The sequence below is a fragment of the Filicampus tigris genome, chromosome 15, assembly GCF_054856515.1.
Source record: "Filicampus tigris isolate MCC_2025a chromosome 15, RoL_Ftig_1.0, whole genome shotgun sequence".
In the NCBI taxonomy this organism is placed as follows: domain Eukaryota; kingdom Metazoa; phylum Chordata; class Actinopteri; order Syngnathiformes; family Syngnathidae; genus Filicampus; species Filicampus tigris.
The window spans coordinates 9,269,080-9,286,605 of NC_141231.1; the positions used below are offsets into that span (position 1 = coordinate 9,269,080).

A 17,526-nucleotide genomic window follows, 5' to 3' on the forward strand; every position below is an offset into this window, starting at 1 on the left:
TTCCTTCTCTCTGCACTCTGTAGATTGGATCCGCGTTTGCGCCAGCTTCCTGCATAGGTGTGTGTGTGTGTGTGCGTGTTAGTATTTGTCTGTGCGCATATACTGTAGTTAGTTAAGGAGGGAGGGTGTGTGACTGTGGGGTTTGGCTGTAAATGTTTCTGATTGGCTGAAACATTTCCTCTGGCAACTAAAAAGCGCGACGCTGCCTGCAGAGCCACTGCAGTGTGTGCTGCGGCGAGGGGATGGGAGGGAGTGTGTGATGGGGAGATAGAGGCTGAGAGAGCAGGAGCGAGAGAGAGTGAGGAGGGCAACGTGAGGAGAGTGCGCATGCGCAGCGCCGAGGTGCGCTCGCCTGGAACTGACGACCAAGGAGGAGGAAGAGGAGGAGGAGGTGTTGTTGTGAGCGGGGCTGATAAGCGCACGGGAGAGCGGCACGACGAGGAGAGCAGCGGCTAGATTCAAGTCCCCACGCCCGGGTGGACTAAGCCACAGCAGGGATGGAGGGAGCCGAGAGAGACGCTCCGACACACGCCGGAGGAGGCGGAGCGCCGGTGTGAAGGACAAAAGACGAAGGATGTGGATGTGCCTCCACCTTGCCTCCTCCATCTTAACATTTCCTCCATCCTCATCCTGCCGGGAAGCAAAGCTTGCAACCTTGAAAAAAGACCCGACCGAGGCTTAAGGTGAGGATGATGCTGTTTTGTGAGTTTGCTCGTCAGATGGATCTTCTAGAAGCAATCGAGCTCTGAATGAGGTGCAGGTGGGCTTACATGGCTGTTGCATCATCGCACATGCATGGCTGCTGACAGTCCTACCAGGGCCATTTATAAAAAAACACACACAAAAAAAATCGGTTGTGTTTTACAAAAATGTATATGGGTTGAATGGTTTTTGTGTGCGGGTTTAAGAAATGCTGTAGTAGGCTCCATGTAGGCAGCAGGTTCCCCAGCCCTGCTGTGTTCTCGAGTAGTCATGACATTTGGCGGACCTCTTCGATAGTGTGCATGAGGTGTGCGTGTGTTCTGTCATCCCAAACCGTACGTCGGTACTGCAGTGGGAAATGTTGCCATTGCATAACCGGGTCTCTTGAACGCACCGCCCCCCCCCCCGTGCCAAAAAGGATTCTCCATCTTAAATATTTGGCACGTCAACAATGGCTTCTCGATACGGCAGGACTTTTTGGAAAAATCAATCGGCCTTAATCAATCCAGCCGCCGTCGGGATATTGCGGAAGCTCATCAATCATCCATGAGGTGGCGGGTGATGATTATTGCTTTTTCATTTTTCTGCCTGCGTGCACCTCTGCCATGTTGCCGCTGCAGCTCCGGGAACAATGAAGAGCACTTAACGGAAATGAGTTGCAAAATGGCCGAAGTCGACCGTGGATGGTGGGGGAAAGAATCGTTTCAAAAACAAAACCACCACCGTTCTTGACATATTCAAGTGAGCAACTACATCATCTCCATAGAGTAAACCGTAGGATTTGCACCCAAGGTCACCGCATGTTACGTAATCAAAACACAACATAATACCCTCCGCGTTGCTTTTTTACCAGCCGAAGCTTGGATGTGGACAGTTGGCTCAACATCGCGGACCTAATCTAAAAGCACGGCCATCTCCACGCCAACTCATAAGCATACACAGATGTGAAAAGGATGTGGCGGACAGACAGGTTTCCATTGAGAGAAGACAACGAGAGAGAGCGAGAGAGAGAGAGAGAGAGAGACGGGGTCGGCATGGAGACAGACTGATGACTCATTCAGAACATTCAGAATCCTTCTCCACTAACCGGCCTCCAATCACAGGTGAATCAGCTCAGAAAAGATGACGGTTGAGTGCGTGAGGATAATCGCAACGTTTGGCAGCCTTTTCTCAAGCAACAATGTTCTACGAGGATTTAGAAGGAAATCATACGAAATCTGTGGCAACTTAAAGACAAAGTCAACCCAAACATATTTTGGTCAAGAATATGGTCTATGTAAACCCACTAGTTGAAACAAGGCATTCTGATAAATATTGCGTTTGTGGAATAAGAATTAATCCATCCGTTTTTAGCCATCACTGGGCCTTCTGTCGACTGAAAATGACATCACAACTACTCAGGGCTTCGGTAGTGACCAATCACAACTCACCTGATTTCTGAAGCTGAGCCGTGATTGGTCGTTACATGAGCCCTGAGCAGTTGTGATGTCATTTTCAGTCGACAGATGTGACAAAATGGCCGCCCCCTTGGATGGCTAAAAAGGGGTGGATTTTGCTGCTTAACTCATATTCCACAAACGCAAAATTAATCAGAATGCCGTGTATCAACTAGTGGGCCTGCTGGGAACATATTCTTGAAAAAAATATGTTTGGGTTGATTTCCCTACTTTAACAATTTTGCACACCATACAGAAGGTTCTGAGTTTACGACGTTTCCACGTATATGCAGGTTCAAGATTATGACCCTTACAGCTATTTGGAATATCCCAAAGAAGAAAGCAAACTCGTGCCTCTGTTGTTTGCATCCAAGTGTAGGAGGTTCTCCATTTCTGATGGTCCTGACAATTCCTGTTTTGAGGTTACGAATGGCACGCAGTGAACTGGATTGGGCAGCAGCCTAAGAATACATTGTCACCGGCACAAGTAGACTTGCTCAAATTTTGACATACTTATGGTCTTTCTTTGATTGTATAATATTTCTGGCATAGACCTGGTTTTCATACAAACATTTACTGCGATTATGACTTTTCAACTACGTTCGCATACGTTAGCATTGGACCATGACATCATTTTCAGTCGACATCAAGAGGCAAAATGGCAGCTCTCTGAGATGGATAAAAACGGGTGGATTTTTCTGTTTAATTTATATTCCGCAAAGGCAATATTAATCAGAATGCAGTGTTTAGACTAGTGAGAACACATGGAACATATTATTGTCAAGAACGTTTATGAATTGACTTCCAGCTCAGTCGTAATAACTGAACAACACTTGAAGGGGAAGTCAAGCACCAAAAAAAATCTTTAAAATAATATGCTCGTTGCAGCCCCACAAGTCAAAACATGTTAAGTAAGTTAAGTAGTGATTTCCAACCGTTTTAGTCCATGTCAGGGTACCTGATCAACTGTGATGTCATGTCATCAGTTGACAGCAAGTGACAAAATGGCTGTCCCAAAAATTGATGGATTTTACTACTTAGCTCATATTCCACTAACACAATGCCGTGTTTAGAGTAGTGGGGCTGCAAGGAACAAATTATTGTAAAGAACATTTTGGAGTTGATTTCCTCTTTAAAAACAAAGAAAAAATAAATACTTGTCTAGAAACATCCAACATTGTAAAAGATGGCAGCAGGCCCATGTATCAGTATAAGAGAGAAAGAAGGCAGAGGGCTGGATTACAAACCTCAATAGTATTAAACGGCATAAGACAAACACACTCAACTTAAACTTCTTTGTATGCATTCCTACAACATTGTCATGGGAACAAGAATGTATGTGATGATGTTTGTGTCTGATATCGGCTTGCCATGCGTTTGTTTGTCAGCCCGGTGGAATGTAAAGCATGGCACACAATGAGGGTGATGAGGGTGCGTGTGTCTCAGTCTCCCAACGTCCTCATGTTTGTGATGACAACCAGCAGGTCAGATGCCTACCTTGATTTCATTATTGTCAGAATGGCCTTGCGCTGGTAGAGGAGGCTGCAGACACGCCAAGGGGACAACTGCGGGAAAATCTTGCTTCAGTTTGCACTTTTCAAGCGGCGGTCGGGGCTGGGATGAGCTCCTTACATAACAGCAGAGGGCTAACGTCGATTAGCACGGAGACTGCGCCAAAGCCGGCCCATCGGCAGGACGGGGAGGTCTCTTATCAGCCCGTCTCGTGTGGTGTTGTCTGCAAAATCAGAGAGGGGTAATTTTAGCCACTTTTTCTCCTCCATGCTCAAAGACTCCTCTTGTTTTATCTCCGCTTCCCAGACAGGTGCACTTAAATGTGCTGTTTAAAGCCACAAAAAACATATGTGATACGGTTACTTTTAATGTAGATGTGATTTTGTGGACTTCAGTCAACTTGGCATATTCTCACACTATTTCAGCTTTACAAAGTACACTACAGGCTTGGCTGGCACCTCTTAATGAATAAATCAATCTGGACCGGAGTCCTGAACTCATGTTCATCGAAGCGGTATGGCAGTGATTCTCAAAGTGTGGCAGGCTACCACTTGTGAAAGAATCACAGCCCAAGTACAGTACAGTTCAGTTGTATTTAACTTTTCAACTCAAAGTTCAACTCTTTTGCGTCTAATCTTTAGGTCTTGTTTTTTTTTCAAACATTTTATGTGAATGTTATGTGCAATACATTTGAATTGAATCAATGTTTTAACTACCATTTTAATGTTCCTATTTATTTTTCCTATGTTTCTATTTAAGTACAGCGTTCAATGTTAAAATTGTGCATAATGTTAGAGTGGCTTGCAATAATCTTAACATACTAACAACCCCTGCTTCATTTATGATGAACACAGATATGGTGTGCTACTATTTTATTTTAAATGGTATATACAAAACAAAAATATTTTTTAGGTTTTACTTGGTCTAAAAAGTGAGAACCACTGCCCTATGGGAATTGTTGTTCTAGATAAATGAACAAAAAAAATATTACCAAAATTCTTCAGAGAAGAGTGAAAGCTGTTGATTTACTTTCTTCCACGCTCGCTTCCTGTAATGCCCAGCGGTCCCAATAGTTTTGACCACACTGTCTGCAAAAATAAAAAGCGCTTGCAGCCTGTAACAAAGATGGTTTGAATAGAAATGTTGTAATTGCGATTTAAAAAAAAATAAATTTGAAACTCGTGTGTGGATATTTTTATTAAAAGTGGCGTCACACACAGTCTCTTAAATAACATCATATTCTGCTATTTATAAAGCAAAAGGCTTTCAAAACTTGTGACAAGTTTGAAAAAGAGTGTGTGCTGCTTGAGAGCAAAACAATCGCGATTGCCACTTGAACCATGCAGTCTAAATCCTGTCCAATAGGAACTGTCTTAATAGTCACAGGGGGCATTATCGACTTGAACTGTATCTGTAACTGTGAGTACCTTCGTTCAGCCACAAACTGCTGAGTGCAGATCGTATTTACTACTCAAAAGAAAAGCACTAACCAAGGAAGATAAACTATAACTCAGATTAATTTAAGAGGAAGTCAACCCGAAAACTTTCCTTACAAGAATATGTTCAATGCAGGCCCACCAGTCTAAACACGGCATTCTCATTAACATTGCACCGTTTTTATCTCAGCGGTCGGCCATTTTGCCACTTTCTGTTGACTGAAAATGACGTCACATTTGTTCAGGGCTCTGATAACGACCAATCATGGCTCAGCTTCAGAAAATAGATGAGTCGTGATTGGTCGTTACCTGAGCAACATTGATGTCATTTTCAGTCGACAAGAATGACAAAATGGCCGCCGCCTGAAATGGCAAAAAAAAATGGTGAATTTTGCTACTTAACCCAGATTCCACAAACATTGTTAATCAGAATGCCGTGTTTAGACTGATGAAAGCACATAGAACATAATATTGCAAATATATTTTTTTGCATTGACCTCCGCTTTAATAAAGGGGAGTCCAAAAATGAATAAATACTTTATACACCTTGAGGTGCATCAGAGCAAACCTCAGTGTACAATTAGGTGCTGATCCAAATTAGGATAGTTTGACCTTGGTGGCTGTCTTTGCTCTACTGGGTGCTAGTTAGGCATCTAATTTCCGCAATATCAAAATGTCATTTTCAACCCCGAAATGAAATTAAAAAGTGATACCGATATTAAAGACTAGTAGTTCACATGTAAACATGTTAGCGATTGCAGTTCAGCTATCACAGTGGATCTTCCAAATGGGAATAGCACAGAGGTTGTACAATTCAGAATTAAGACCAAATTCTTGGGGGGAAAATAACAGAGCTGCTGTTGGATGACATCATGTTAGAGTTAGTCATACAGTATGAGATTAGTATGGTTTACTTTGGATTCTTTTTTTCTTCTGTGTGTGTATTTTAGGGTACCAATGATAGTAAAGAGGAATTTAATGACATATTACATGGAAAATTAGTACACACTCTCCTGACCTAGCTGCTCGGTAAAAAGAACAAAACATGCAAATTCCACACAAGAAGGGCAAGATTCAAACCCAATACCTTAAAACACTGTGGGGGGAGCATTCAAACCGCTAGACCACCATGCTGCCCTGCTTTTTTTTTTTTCCCTACATTTTTTTTCCAAAATGATCATCTTTTTGCACCTACCTTCTAAGGCCATACATCACTATAATGTATTGAAATGGATATCTTGCTGCCCGATGCTGGACCTTATCACATGCGTGTGAAAGGGTGGAGGAACAGGTAGGCTATTTTGAGAATAGTGTTACAGGGCCATGGTGAGTGCGACTCTGGGTGTGGAGGGGCCAGACAAACACATGCATGATGGGACCATACGGGGAAGGAAGATGTCTACTATGGCCGCTGCATCATGTTAGAGTGGAGGCGTGTGACTGTTGATGGTGCGGAGGGAGGGGTGCAGGAAGCGCTAATGTGTGCATGCATACAACAAACCAGAAATAGAAAACCTGCTGTGCTGTGCTGCCATTTCCCTTCTTTTTCACTCACCATGTAGGTCATCTCTGCTCGCTGATTTCGCCTCAGTGAATCATCACAGTGCACAAAATGAAGAACTGAGGACGCTGTTGTCCTGCCTCTTCATTCGCTGTTTGTTTTGTTTCGAAAAACGGCTCACCCACATGCTTGATCAACCTACACGTAGGACATAAATCTCCGAGATCCGTGCTTATGCGTTTGACAGCTCCGTTGATGACAGTTTAGAGTGTTGACAGAGAGGCGGAAGCATGTCTGTCACGGTCACCTAGCTGTTCTCAGCTGACATCTGTTTATTTAACAACTACTGCAACGCTCATGTCTTTCTATTTTACACGAGCAAACACATTACAAAGATAACAATGCTCTTTTTTTACATTATGTTCGAAGCGCCCCCACTGGTCTAAAAAAACGGTATTCTGAGCTGCGTGTGTGGCGTGTCGCTTATTTCGTAGTGTTCTACACGAAAATTGCATGGAAATAGTGGAAAATATTGTTTGCATGGCCGCTAAGCAACCACTTCCAAATTTGGGCAAACTCACGTTGGGGTGCAGTTGTCCTTGTGCCCTGCCCCACAGTGAAAACCAGGTCCCGTGTGAAACATCAAAGAAGCAAATCTGTTGCCCTAATAAGTCACATAAAAACTTCTCTGCCCTGGAACAGGATGTAACTTGATCGCTGAGTCACACTAAAAGTATAAACTCACACCTGGATTCAAGCCAAAATGTTTCTTTTGTCACCAGATCAACACTTGCACGGTTTCACAACACTATATAAAGCACAATTAAGTGCAACGTGAGAGTCACTCACATACTGTACTCATAGACAAATGACTGCTTGACTGGCCCATGTAAGGAAATAGTTCTCTTGCCCTGGATGAACTGATAATCAACTGCGATGGTTAATTGGTTACAGCGTTGGATTATCCTGCGCAAGTTTCAATACTTTTTACTGGACCACATCCAGAGCTCGTTCCCTTGAGCAAAGCACTAAAATTGGGTGACATAAGTGTATTTATGAAAAGATACTTAAAGCAGCACTGGGCAAGAAATCGACCTTAATACATTTTTTTCACAACTATTTTGATGAAACATTGACTTACAAGTACAGTAGTTGAATGGGACTTAATTCCCTGAGGGGGTCTGTATCGTTTTTACTGGCACAAAGCAACTTTGGGGAGGATGGGATCAACCCTGGCACACAAAAAATATAAATGTCCTGAATTGCTTGAGGGCATACTCACTTCCTCATTTCGCTATAAGTACGGCTCAGGATTTCACGACACTACGCGCTGGCATGCATGGGAAATGTGGTTGATTTTTGTCAAAACAACCGCTTTTGTCCACATGGCGCCGCCATAATCAACAAAAACTAACATAACACAGTGTTTCTTTAAAGGGGAAATCAACCCAAAGAATATGTTTTATGCAGTCCCACTAGTTGAAACACGGCATTCTGATTAATATTGCGTTTGTAGAATAAGAGTTAATCCACACGTTTTTAACCAAAATGGTCGCCCCCAGAGATGGCGAAAAGCGGGTGGATTAACTCTTATTGCACAAATGGAATGTTTATTAGAATGCCTTGTTTCAACTAGCGGGCCTGCATAGAACATATTCTTGAAAAAAATATTTTGGGGTTGACTTCCTGTTTAAGTCTATTTCAGTACATTAATTTTGCAATTGACTAAGTACTCTGTATGAAATTCAGACCACAACACAAGTATGGTTTTCACCCCAATTCTCAGCACAATCTCCAAAAAAAAACTCCACCGATGAGGTGTGTCTCACTCGGCACAGATATGGATCGCGAAAACCGACAAAGGGCTAAGTGCCTGTTAGCAACCAGCGATGTGTCTATGAAAGCACATATCTGAGCAAACCGTTCCCTGTGTTGTGTTTTCACAGGAAGACGCACCAAAGGAGGACGCTCGATCACCACCTAGAAAGCGAGACGAACACGGAGGACCGCACTTTCAGACTGTTATCACTTCATTGACCCCAAATCTCAACCCCCAACTCATAGGAATTTACAAAAGGGAATCTTTCCAACAACGACGGCAAGCCCCAAAGGACACCTTCCCTTATTAAATACTAGACCACTCTCTTGTCAACAAAGACGGGAGTCAACCAGAGTCTGCTGAGTGAATTGGACAGAACACAGACAGACATAAGGAACGCATTTTAATTCACTGAATTCACTTTGAGATACTTGGAATTTGATCATTCCGCCCTGTGAATGCAGACATTAAGCAACCTGTAGTGCGTGTGCAAATATAACTGTGCATCTAAAATCTATCTATCTACTGGTGCTAACTGTTTGAATATAATGTTATTTTAACACATGAGTAGCCAACACCGGTCTAGGAAGCTGGACTGTTTATTCTTAAGCTTTAAATAAAGGTGCTCTGGCTCAACTTTTCAACCCAGCAAGTCCTCATAAGGACTCAGGCACACAGGAGCCTCCACCAGGGTCGGGGGCGGGGTCTCTAAAGGCATCATGGAGGCAGTCCTTCGCCCACATGTGCCCTCTAATGGCTGACTTTAACATCACAACACTACCCAGTTCTCTTGCCTAGAACCAGGCAGGGGTGCCCACTCTTCTTTCGAGCCTCTGCGTGTCCACTTCCGAATTCCAAATGTCTTGCCTCAGGCGTCAGCCTGTCACCATCCCGATGGACACGGTCAAGATCATCCAGTCTGAGAAGTTCCCCAGAGAGTGCACGGTGCCCGTCACCCAACCTCGCTTTGCCCCTCCCCCCAGGGTGGCGTGGGACGGCGGCGGCGAGGGGGAGATCATCGTCAACCAGGCCTGCAGCGACCTGACGCTCGACATGACGGTGGCGACCCCCAGGCCCATGCCGTCCCCCCAGACCCCCGTTGTCCGCAGGGAGCAGGGCTTCTTAGCGCAGCGCAAAACCAGTGCCAACGAGATCTGCTACCACCAGTTCCACTACAAGATGGAGGACGTCATCGTCAACCAGTACGTGTTACGCTCCTCCTCCACGTCCTCGTCATCGTCCTCGACTTCTTCGGGGCCCCCCATGCCCTGCGAGCCCCTGGACTGCCCCACCTGTGGCCACACCTACAACTTCGCCGGCAAGCGCCCTCGCATCTTGTCCTGCCTGCACTCGGTGTGCGAGGAGTGCCTGCAGATCCTCTACGAGTCGTGCCCCAAGTACAAGTTCATCTCTTGCCCCACCTGCCGCCGCGAGACCGTGCTGTTTACCGACTACGGCCTGGCGGCACTCGCCATCAACACCAGCATCCTGAGCCGCCTGCCCGCCGACCCCAACGGGCCCGTGCAGTGGGGCGGGGACGCCGACCGCAGCTGCTACCAGACTGTGCGCCAGTACTGCCAGTCGGCCTGCACCTGCCACATCGCCAACCCGCTGTCCTCCTGCGGCATCATGTAGACAAAACGCGGGCGCCACGTAACGCTGCTCAGCCACACCTTTGTCGACTATAAGCTCTCCCCGTTACCCTCACACACACATAAACTGTCAATACTCCCTCCACAGATGACTTATCTCTATATATTTAATAGCACAGATGGATACTGTGTGGGACTAATGGTTGCAGACGGTTCGATAAATAGTTAATATATGTATTTTACGTATGGACTGGAATCCTGTTCACCCTCTCTTGTTTGGTTGGATGTGTTTGTCATCTCTCTTCAAGGGAATGCCAGGGGAGTTTAAACCCTCCCCCCATCCCCTCAAGGTGAATAAAGATTAAATTAATGACAAAACTTTTGTCTCTTACTGATATCTCCAAACGACTAGGGCAGTAGTTTCCAACCTTTGCGCTGCAGCAAATTTATGTGTGTTCACCTATCTATGCCAGTGATTTATAGTTACTGGCAGAAGATTTAAATGCTCTTCCACTTAGTGGAAGAAGGTACATAATCTACCTGTGTATAAACTCGTTGCCATTCATAGAACAGAATAAGTCACACACACACTGATTCAGTACATTTGTGAGTAAATTGAGATGAGATCAGTATACAGTGAACCCTGTTTATTGTGGGAGATACATTACAGACCCACACACAATAGGTGGAAATCTGTGATAAAGAGAATTTTTTATCCCTCCCACAAGCTTTAAACATTTCAACTTATCAAATCCCACTTAAACATATTCAAACACACCTTTTAATGTATTCTTCAACAGATAAAGTGTCTTTTCTTCAAGCTATTAATTTGTCACTGTCAGATGAAGTTGGTTGTAAAACTAACACATAAAGCAAATGAGACTCATATTTAAAGGCAAAGTCAAGTCAGAAATGTTCTTACAATAATATGTTCTGTATGGCACAGTGTTGTGATTAATTGGAATGTATTCAGCAGCAAAATCCACCTTGTTTTTATTCATCTCAGAGAGCGGCCATTTTGCCTTGGGCTGCCAAAAGATGAGCCCTTGTGATGTCTCACAGGTAACAACCAATCACGGCTCACCTGTTTTCTGAAGCTGAGCCATCATTGGTTGTTACCAGAGAAACTGTGATGTCATTTTCAGTCGACAGTAAGAGGAAAAATGGCCGCCCTCTGAGATGGATAAAAACTGGTGGATTTTGCTGCTAAATTTATGTTCTACAAACGTAACATGAGTGCCGTGTTTGGACTAGTCAGGGTGCATATTATTGTAAAGAACATTTTTTTATTTGACTTCCACTTTGAAACATTTCATTGCACATAATTTATAGTAAGATACCAAAATAAATATTTAAAAACAAGCTATTTTAATGAGCAGGTTTTCACCAGCACGTAATGGTTTACAGTTATTATAGTTCATTTATTATCATTATTATTTCAAGGACAAGCTCATTCGCCATATCATCAAAAGTATTGAGAATCAGTGGCATCAGTCTCAATGCTTTTGTCTATATACTATAGAAAAGACTTCAAATAGCAGGAAAGTGTAGTGGATTTCAAATGTACACAATAAAAAAAATGTATATCTTTGTTTATATTCTGTAAATATTGCATGTTTTACAAGTATTTACACATCAAATTAATATTTTCCGTGAAAGGTATTGCGGTTTACAAATGTAGAAGATACAAAAATACTGACAAATATTGATATTCATAATAACTTACATTATCTACAGAAGTCTACAGCTAAAATTGTTACTTTTCCTGCCATGTCAGTGTGCGGAAGGAACGGGAAGAGGTGCCCATCTCCTGAGCAGTTGGCTTAGTTGTCGCCGTGCAGTGTTTCTTTCAAAAGACTCCATCGGTTGGCTGGAATAAAACAACAACAACAACAGATCTGAGATGAGCATTCAGTGAACAACAGGAAGCAGTCAGAAGTGCGGCCGGATGCCATGCTGGAGCAGCCTGCATCATCATGCACCATATGGCACGGGCACACTCCCCACTAGGCACTAAAAGCTTATTTACACTGGTCAACAATCTTCTAGTTCACCTCTTTGTATTTGGAAGACTGGACTGCTCTCCCTTCAGAGACACTAACTTGATCTTCCTGTTCTTCTTGATTCTAGGTGATAGGTCACCCTTTTTAAAGAAGAGACAAGAACAACAACAACAAAAAATCATGAACAACAACCAACTAAAAAAAAGCACAAAATATTAATGATAAGCGTTGTGTGTATGTACTAGCATTAAAAAATACATCACCTATTTATCACCATATTATTACTACCAATCATAGATATTTTGTCAGGTACTGAGAATTGTCATAAATTTAGCCCTTTAGTATTAGTACTACAAAATGATATTATTCATACTATGACTATTACTAAAAATAATATTTAATACAATATAATTAATCGAATAAAAAACTGATTGGACTGGGATTAGGATGATTCATCACGAACAAACAAAATGATGGTGATGACTATATGTTTCTTATCTATTAATATTTAGTTCATAATGACAAATTAATTAAAATCTAATTTATTGCAATCAGTAGTCGTAGTGGTAGTAGTAGTGAGGATGATAGCAACACGTTTATTATTGTTATTAAAGTATGTTTATTGTTAATAATATTACTAGTAATTTAGTAAAGACTGAATATGATAATTATTGTTATTAATATGATTAACATCATACAATAACAACAATAATAATAACAATAGTAATAATAATAATAATAACACAAATAGTCATAAAAACTAAGAAATACTCAGCCAAACCCCCTACCAGCACCCCACTCCATATAATAACTTCATGATGAGTTTGTTTGTTTTATTGTGCTTATTTGGTAGATAATACCGCAGCCGTTTTACCTGTAATGTATTGTCCTGAGCTACCTTGTCCAGTCGGTTGAATGTACTCAGCTGCTGCCCCCTGGAGCCCAGGTTTATATTTCCTGATTAAAATAATAATAATAATGACAATAAATCAAAATATAGTCGAACACATGAAGAACTACAATGATCTACTGTTCCAGAATATTTTACTCCAATCTAAAAACTCACGTAGATGTGTAGGGGATATGGTTATTTCTGAAGATGATCTCTGTCGAAAATGTCCGTGAGTAAATTCTTTGTCCTTGTTGGAAATGTGCTCCAGCCGAGCGCTGTGAAAAGTGAGAGGCTGGTCTAATGATTGACAGATGCTGGGAGCCTGACAAGAGGAGGAGGAGGAGGAAGTCATTAGTAATCAGGATGGCATCCATGTGAAGAAACCTTAAAAAAAAACAACAACAAAAGAAAAAAAAACTGTGCGGTGCACGTTTGCCATTAGCCGAGCCCTGTCTACCTTGTAGCCACCATTGGCAAGCTGCTGTTTGGCGATGTCCTCCCACATTTGGCACACCTGATCCAGGTACCTGAGCCCAGGACTCAGGCCCATGTAGATCTCCTCACATGGGCCCTGAAATGCAGCACAAGGCAGGAAGGTTACAAAGGGAAAAACAAGGAAGAACTCATTATTGGATACCATTTGCGTTTAACAGTTAGCACCAAATTTAGCTTGTGAACGCATCCATCCGTTGGGGTTATACTGTAGAAACGGCTACACTCTGGGCTGATCGCCAGCCAATCACAACGCACATTATTTATATTCACACAAAAGACTGCTTGGGCACCAACCCCGCACTTACCAAAAGAATGAATAAAACGAAAATATTTTTTAAATAACTGTACATCTATCTTTAGTTGAGGAGGATGAATATTAATAATATATAACTAATGGAAAGAAGTTAAAATGCGAAAAATTGGCATGGGTACCCTGCTAAGAATTTTATTTTTGTGTGCATATGTAGGAAATTATTACAGCCAAAATGACCTACCTTAAGCCTTAGTTGGAGTTAAATGCTCTTTCGGCACTGTTCTAAGAACTAAATTCCACAGATCTTAGATTTTAGTAATTACTGTTTCTCTGGCATTCTGACAAGGAGTGTGCAAGGTTATTTTCAACCTGTTGAGCCTGATTTTTTTTTCTTCTTCAAAATCTTGGTGTACCTGCTCCAGTGTTTAAACTCAACCCCCAAAAATGTGTAATTAAATATAATTATCATTTGTAAATGACTGGAAACTATGTTGTGTGGCGTTGTTAATCCAGAGCTCAGGCGCTTGCCTCTGAACTCACAGAATCATAAAGTGAAAGCCTGAGAACAAAGGCATCCCCGAAAGAACATGGTAAATAAACAGTGAAGTTAATTGTGCCGTTCAGATGATGACACTCAAACTTTTGGGACTAAAGTTACACGGACAGCAAGAGGAAATGGAAGAAAATGTTGATTTGTATCCCTCCTTTGTAACTGTAACAGCTTCTACTACCCCAAATAAGTACGGAAAACTATGGACAACGTTGGCCAGTAGAGTGAAGGTCATTTATTTGTCATACAGTATGTACTGTACATTCTACAGTGGCCTGTGCTTACCGCATTAAACAGTGCTGCACCAAAGGGCGAAACCCAGAGCTTCCATATCAGTACCTTGGCCAAGTCCAATAAAATGGACGTACCTGGACAAAATCCACACAGGCACGGGGAAAACATTCAAACTCGACAAAGAAAATCTGCAGATTTGGATATTCAGAGTGGTACAAGCCAGAATTGAACTGGGGTTACTGAAGCAGTGCTGTGCATAGCGACCACTGGTAGGATGATGGTTTACATAGCTGACTTGGGCGTCGGATCATTGGGGCCAAATGACAACTAGTTTCTCTTATTAGCGGAAAATCACAGACTATTGTGGTGTGCAAATAAAATGGAACTTGGAATGCTTCACCACACCGAGAGATTTTGGACAGTTCCATCCTCTCAACTTTGTGGGTACAGTTTGTGGCCCCTTCCTGTTCCAATGTGTTTGTGCACAAAGCAAGGTCCAGAAGCAAAATGGATGGAAGAGTTTGGTATGAATACGTCGTTATGCAGCACAAGAAGGCATGCTACCTTTTCTACCTTAAAATTTAAATCAAGCCAAACATTTTTTTTTCAGGAAAATGTTCCCAGCAGGTCCACTAGTTGAAGCACGGCATTCCGATTAATATTGCATTTGTGGAATATAAGTTAAGCAGCAAAATTGACTCGTCTTTAGCCATCTGTGGGGGCGGCCATTTTGTCTTCTGTCGACTGAAAATGACATCACAACTGCTCACAATGACCAATCACGGCTGACTTGTTTTCTGAATCTGAGCCGTGATTGGTCATTGTGAGCAGTTGTGCTGTCATTTTCAGTCGACAGAAAACAAAATGGCCGCCCCCAGAGATGGCTAAAAATGAGTGCATTTTGCTGCTTAACTTATATTCCACAAACGCAATATTTATCAGAATGCTTTTTTTCAACTAGTGGGCTTGCATAGAACATATTCTTGAAAAAAATATGTTTGGGTTGACTTCTGCTTTAAAGCAACAAATCAACCCTTTTTTAGCCATCTCTGGAACCAGCCATTTTGTCACTTGTGTCGACTGAAAATGACATCACAACTGCTCAGGGTAACAACCAATCACGGTTCAGCTTCAGAAAAAAGGTCAGTCGTGATTGGTCGTTACCTGAGCCCTGAGTAGTTGTGATGTCATTTCCAGAAGTGACAAAATGGCCGCCGCCAGGGATTGCTAAAAACGAGTGGATAAACTCTTATTCCACAAACGCAAAATGTATCAGAATGGCTTGTTTCTTGAAAAAAATATGTTTGGTTGACTTTGTCTTTAAGTGTTTCATTCAACACAGGAATGCAACCCTGCCGTAAACCAAGGAACTACTGTACGCTTTATACTGCCCTCCCAAGGACTACCAGCCACAATTGGAAGCATAAAATTGTACAAAATGTCTTTGAACGCCCTGCGGTTGACTGGTGGCCAATGAAGGGTAAACCCTGCCCCTAACCCAAAGCGAGCTAGGATAGTCTCAACGTGACAGAAAATGGATGGATGGAGGGATGTTTTGGTAAAATTCAGGGGAACTGTGGAACTTACACCTTGATTGATTGATTGATTGATTGATTGATTGATTGATTGATTGACTCACAAACACTTAAAACTAACATCCCAGACTAACTGCTAAATTTCCCCTTCTATTACTCCCGCTGCCTGCGGGCGTGAAGTCATCCAGGCCGACTGGTTTATGATCTGTTGCAGCATTCAGATACTTGTGTCAGGTCGCAAGCACGACAGCGTAGCCGAGTGTGTAATGGCATGTGTGCAGTGTGAACACAGCTTGGAAGAAAGTAAAGTTCTCCTTCACTTTTACCTTTCCGAGGAGAACAAGACTCAGCATGTCGCTGTAGGATTTATGTCATCTACATACCGCTGCTGGCATCCTTGAACAGCCTCCCTGAGCACAGTCAGTGTGGTGGGAGAGAGACCCCAACAATTACAACAACCCTAAAGCTAACCCTAGCCCTAAAGCTAGATCGAGGGCCTGAACCTCACACCAACATTAGTTCCTAATTCCAACCCCAGACCAAAGCCTCGACCCAAAGCCCCCAACTCTAACACTAGCCCCTAATCCAAACCCCAAACACGGACCCTCACCCAACCTCACCTCCGATCTTACCTCCATTGGGTCTATCATGCTTCTGGAAGGCAGCGTTTTTGTTCTCATGTCCAATATTTGCGTGAGTGGAACTGACAGTCCAGCGGTTTCCCTTGAGCCAAAACTCTCAGACCTCAGCATGGGGTTTCTGTGTCGAGACGCTGTATGAACACGATCGGCTGCATGGGGCTCAGAAAGTCGGCGGGACTCGGATCTCTGGAGAGCTTGTCTCAGTTTTGTGTTAAAGAGTACGGATCCCTGAACTCTGCCGCGATTTGCAGCGTGGGAGAGAGCAGGCGGCGACGAATAAGGAGGCAGCGAAGACGATCCAACTGATGAGAACGGTACGTAGTTGTCATTCGCTACCCCTGATGTAAAAGAGTCCAACTCGGGCATATCTGTGGACAGTGACGAGGTGGCAAAGAAAGTGTCAGTGCTGGCTGTCTCCACTCCGGAGTCCACCGATTCTGCTCTCGCATTTTTCTCCAAGGCCGAATAAGAAAGTGAAGAACGCGTGGGGGAATCTTTGGGAATATCCTCCAGCAGCTCGGGGTCTGGGCTTTGCTCGGCTACCCACGCCTCCATTAGGTTCCCAAAACTCCTGTATAGATTCATTCCGCCTGGCTTTGGTGCCGCTTCAGCAACACAGTCCAACTGCAACAAGAACGTGAGCGAGGATCTCGTTGAGAGAGACTTCTTGAGGTGAATTCAAAACGTCCCACTCAGGTCCGCCCACGCACCTTCGTCACCACGCCTTCTCCACGTCGCCCGTCCTACCTCGGTGCAGAACCACATGCTCACACGTGCACCTTGCTGTCACACACACAGGAAAACAATGACTCCGCTGTAGACGATCGCCTGACCTCCTTTTGAGACATGCAAGTTATGACATCACCCGAACTGTGACAGCTGATTTTTTTTTTTGATTAAGAAAATAGTGAGGCATCAATCAAAC

The 17,526-nt window shown here is 43.2% G+C and overlaps 2 protein-coding genes across 3 annotated transcripts; one reads left to right on the top strand and one right to left on the bottom strand.

Moving 5' to 3' along the window:
- The first annotated feature begins 234 nt into the window (after positions 1-234).
- Positions 235-10,376, top strand: rnf208 (ring finger protein 208). The gene is made up of 2 exons (XM_086054336.1): positions 235-683; positions 8,534-10,376. Exon 2 carries the CDS (start codon positions 9,265-9,267, stop codon positions 10,039-10,041), a length of 777 nt encoding a protein of 258 aa, XP_085910462.1. The 5' UTR covers positions 235-683; positions 8,534-9,264; the 3' UTR covers positions 10,042-10,376.
- Positions 10,377-10,630: 254 nt separating this feature from the next.
- LOC147135378 (uncharacterized) lies at positions 10,631-17,376 on the bottom strand. 2 transcript variants are annotated; one of them, XM_086054522.1, is made up of 6 exons: positions 16,581-17,376; positions 13,351-13,464; positions 13,068-13,215; positions 12,876-12,958; positions 12,053-12,141; positions 10,631-11,868 (listed from the first exon to the last, which is right to left on the bottom strand). In XM_086054522.1, exons 1-6 carry the CDS (start codon positions 17,184-17,186, stop codon positions 11,772-11,774), a joined length of 1,137 nt encoding a protein of 378 aa, XP_085910648.1. In that variant the 5' UTR covers positions 17,187-17,376; the 3' UTR covers positions 10,631-11,771. The 2 variants fall into 2 exon arrangements, with proteins under 2 accessions (XP_085910648.1, XP_085910649.1); XM_086054523.1 differs by having other exon boundaries at positions 16,593-17,374.
- Between the last annotated feature and the right edge of the window lie 150 nt (positions 17,377-17,526).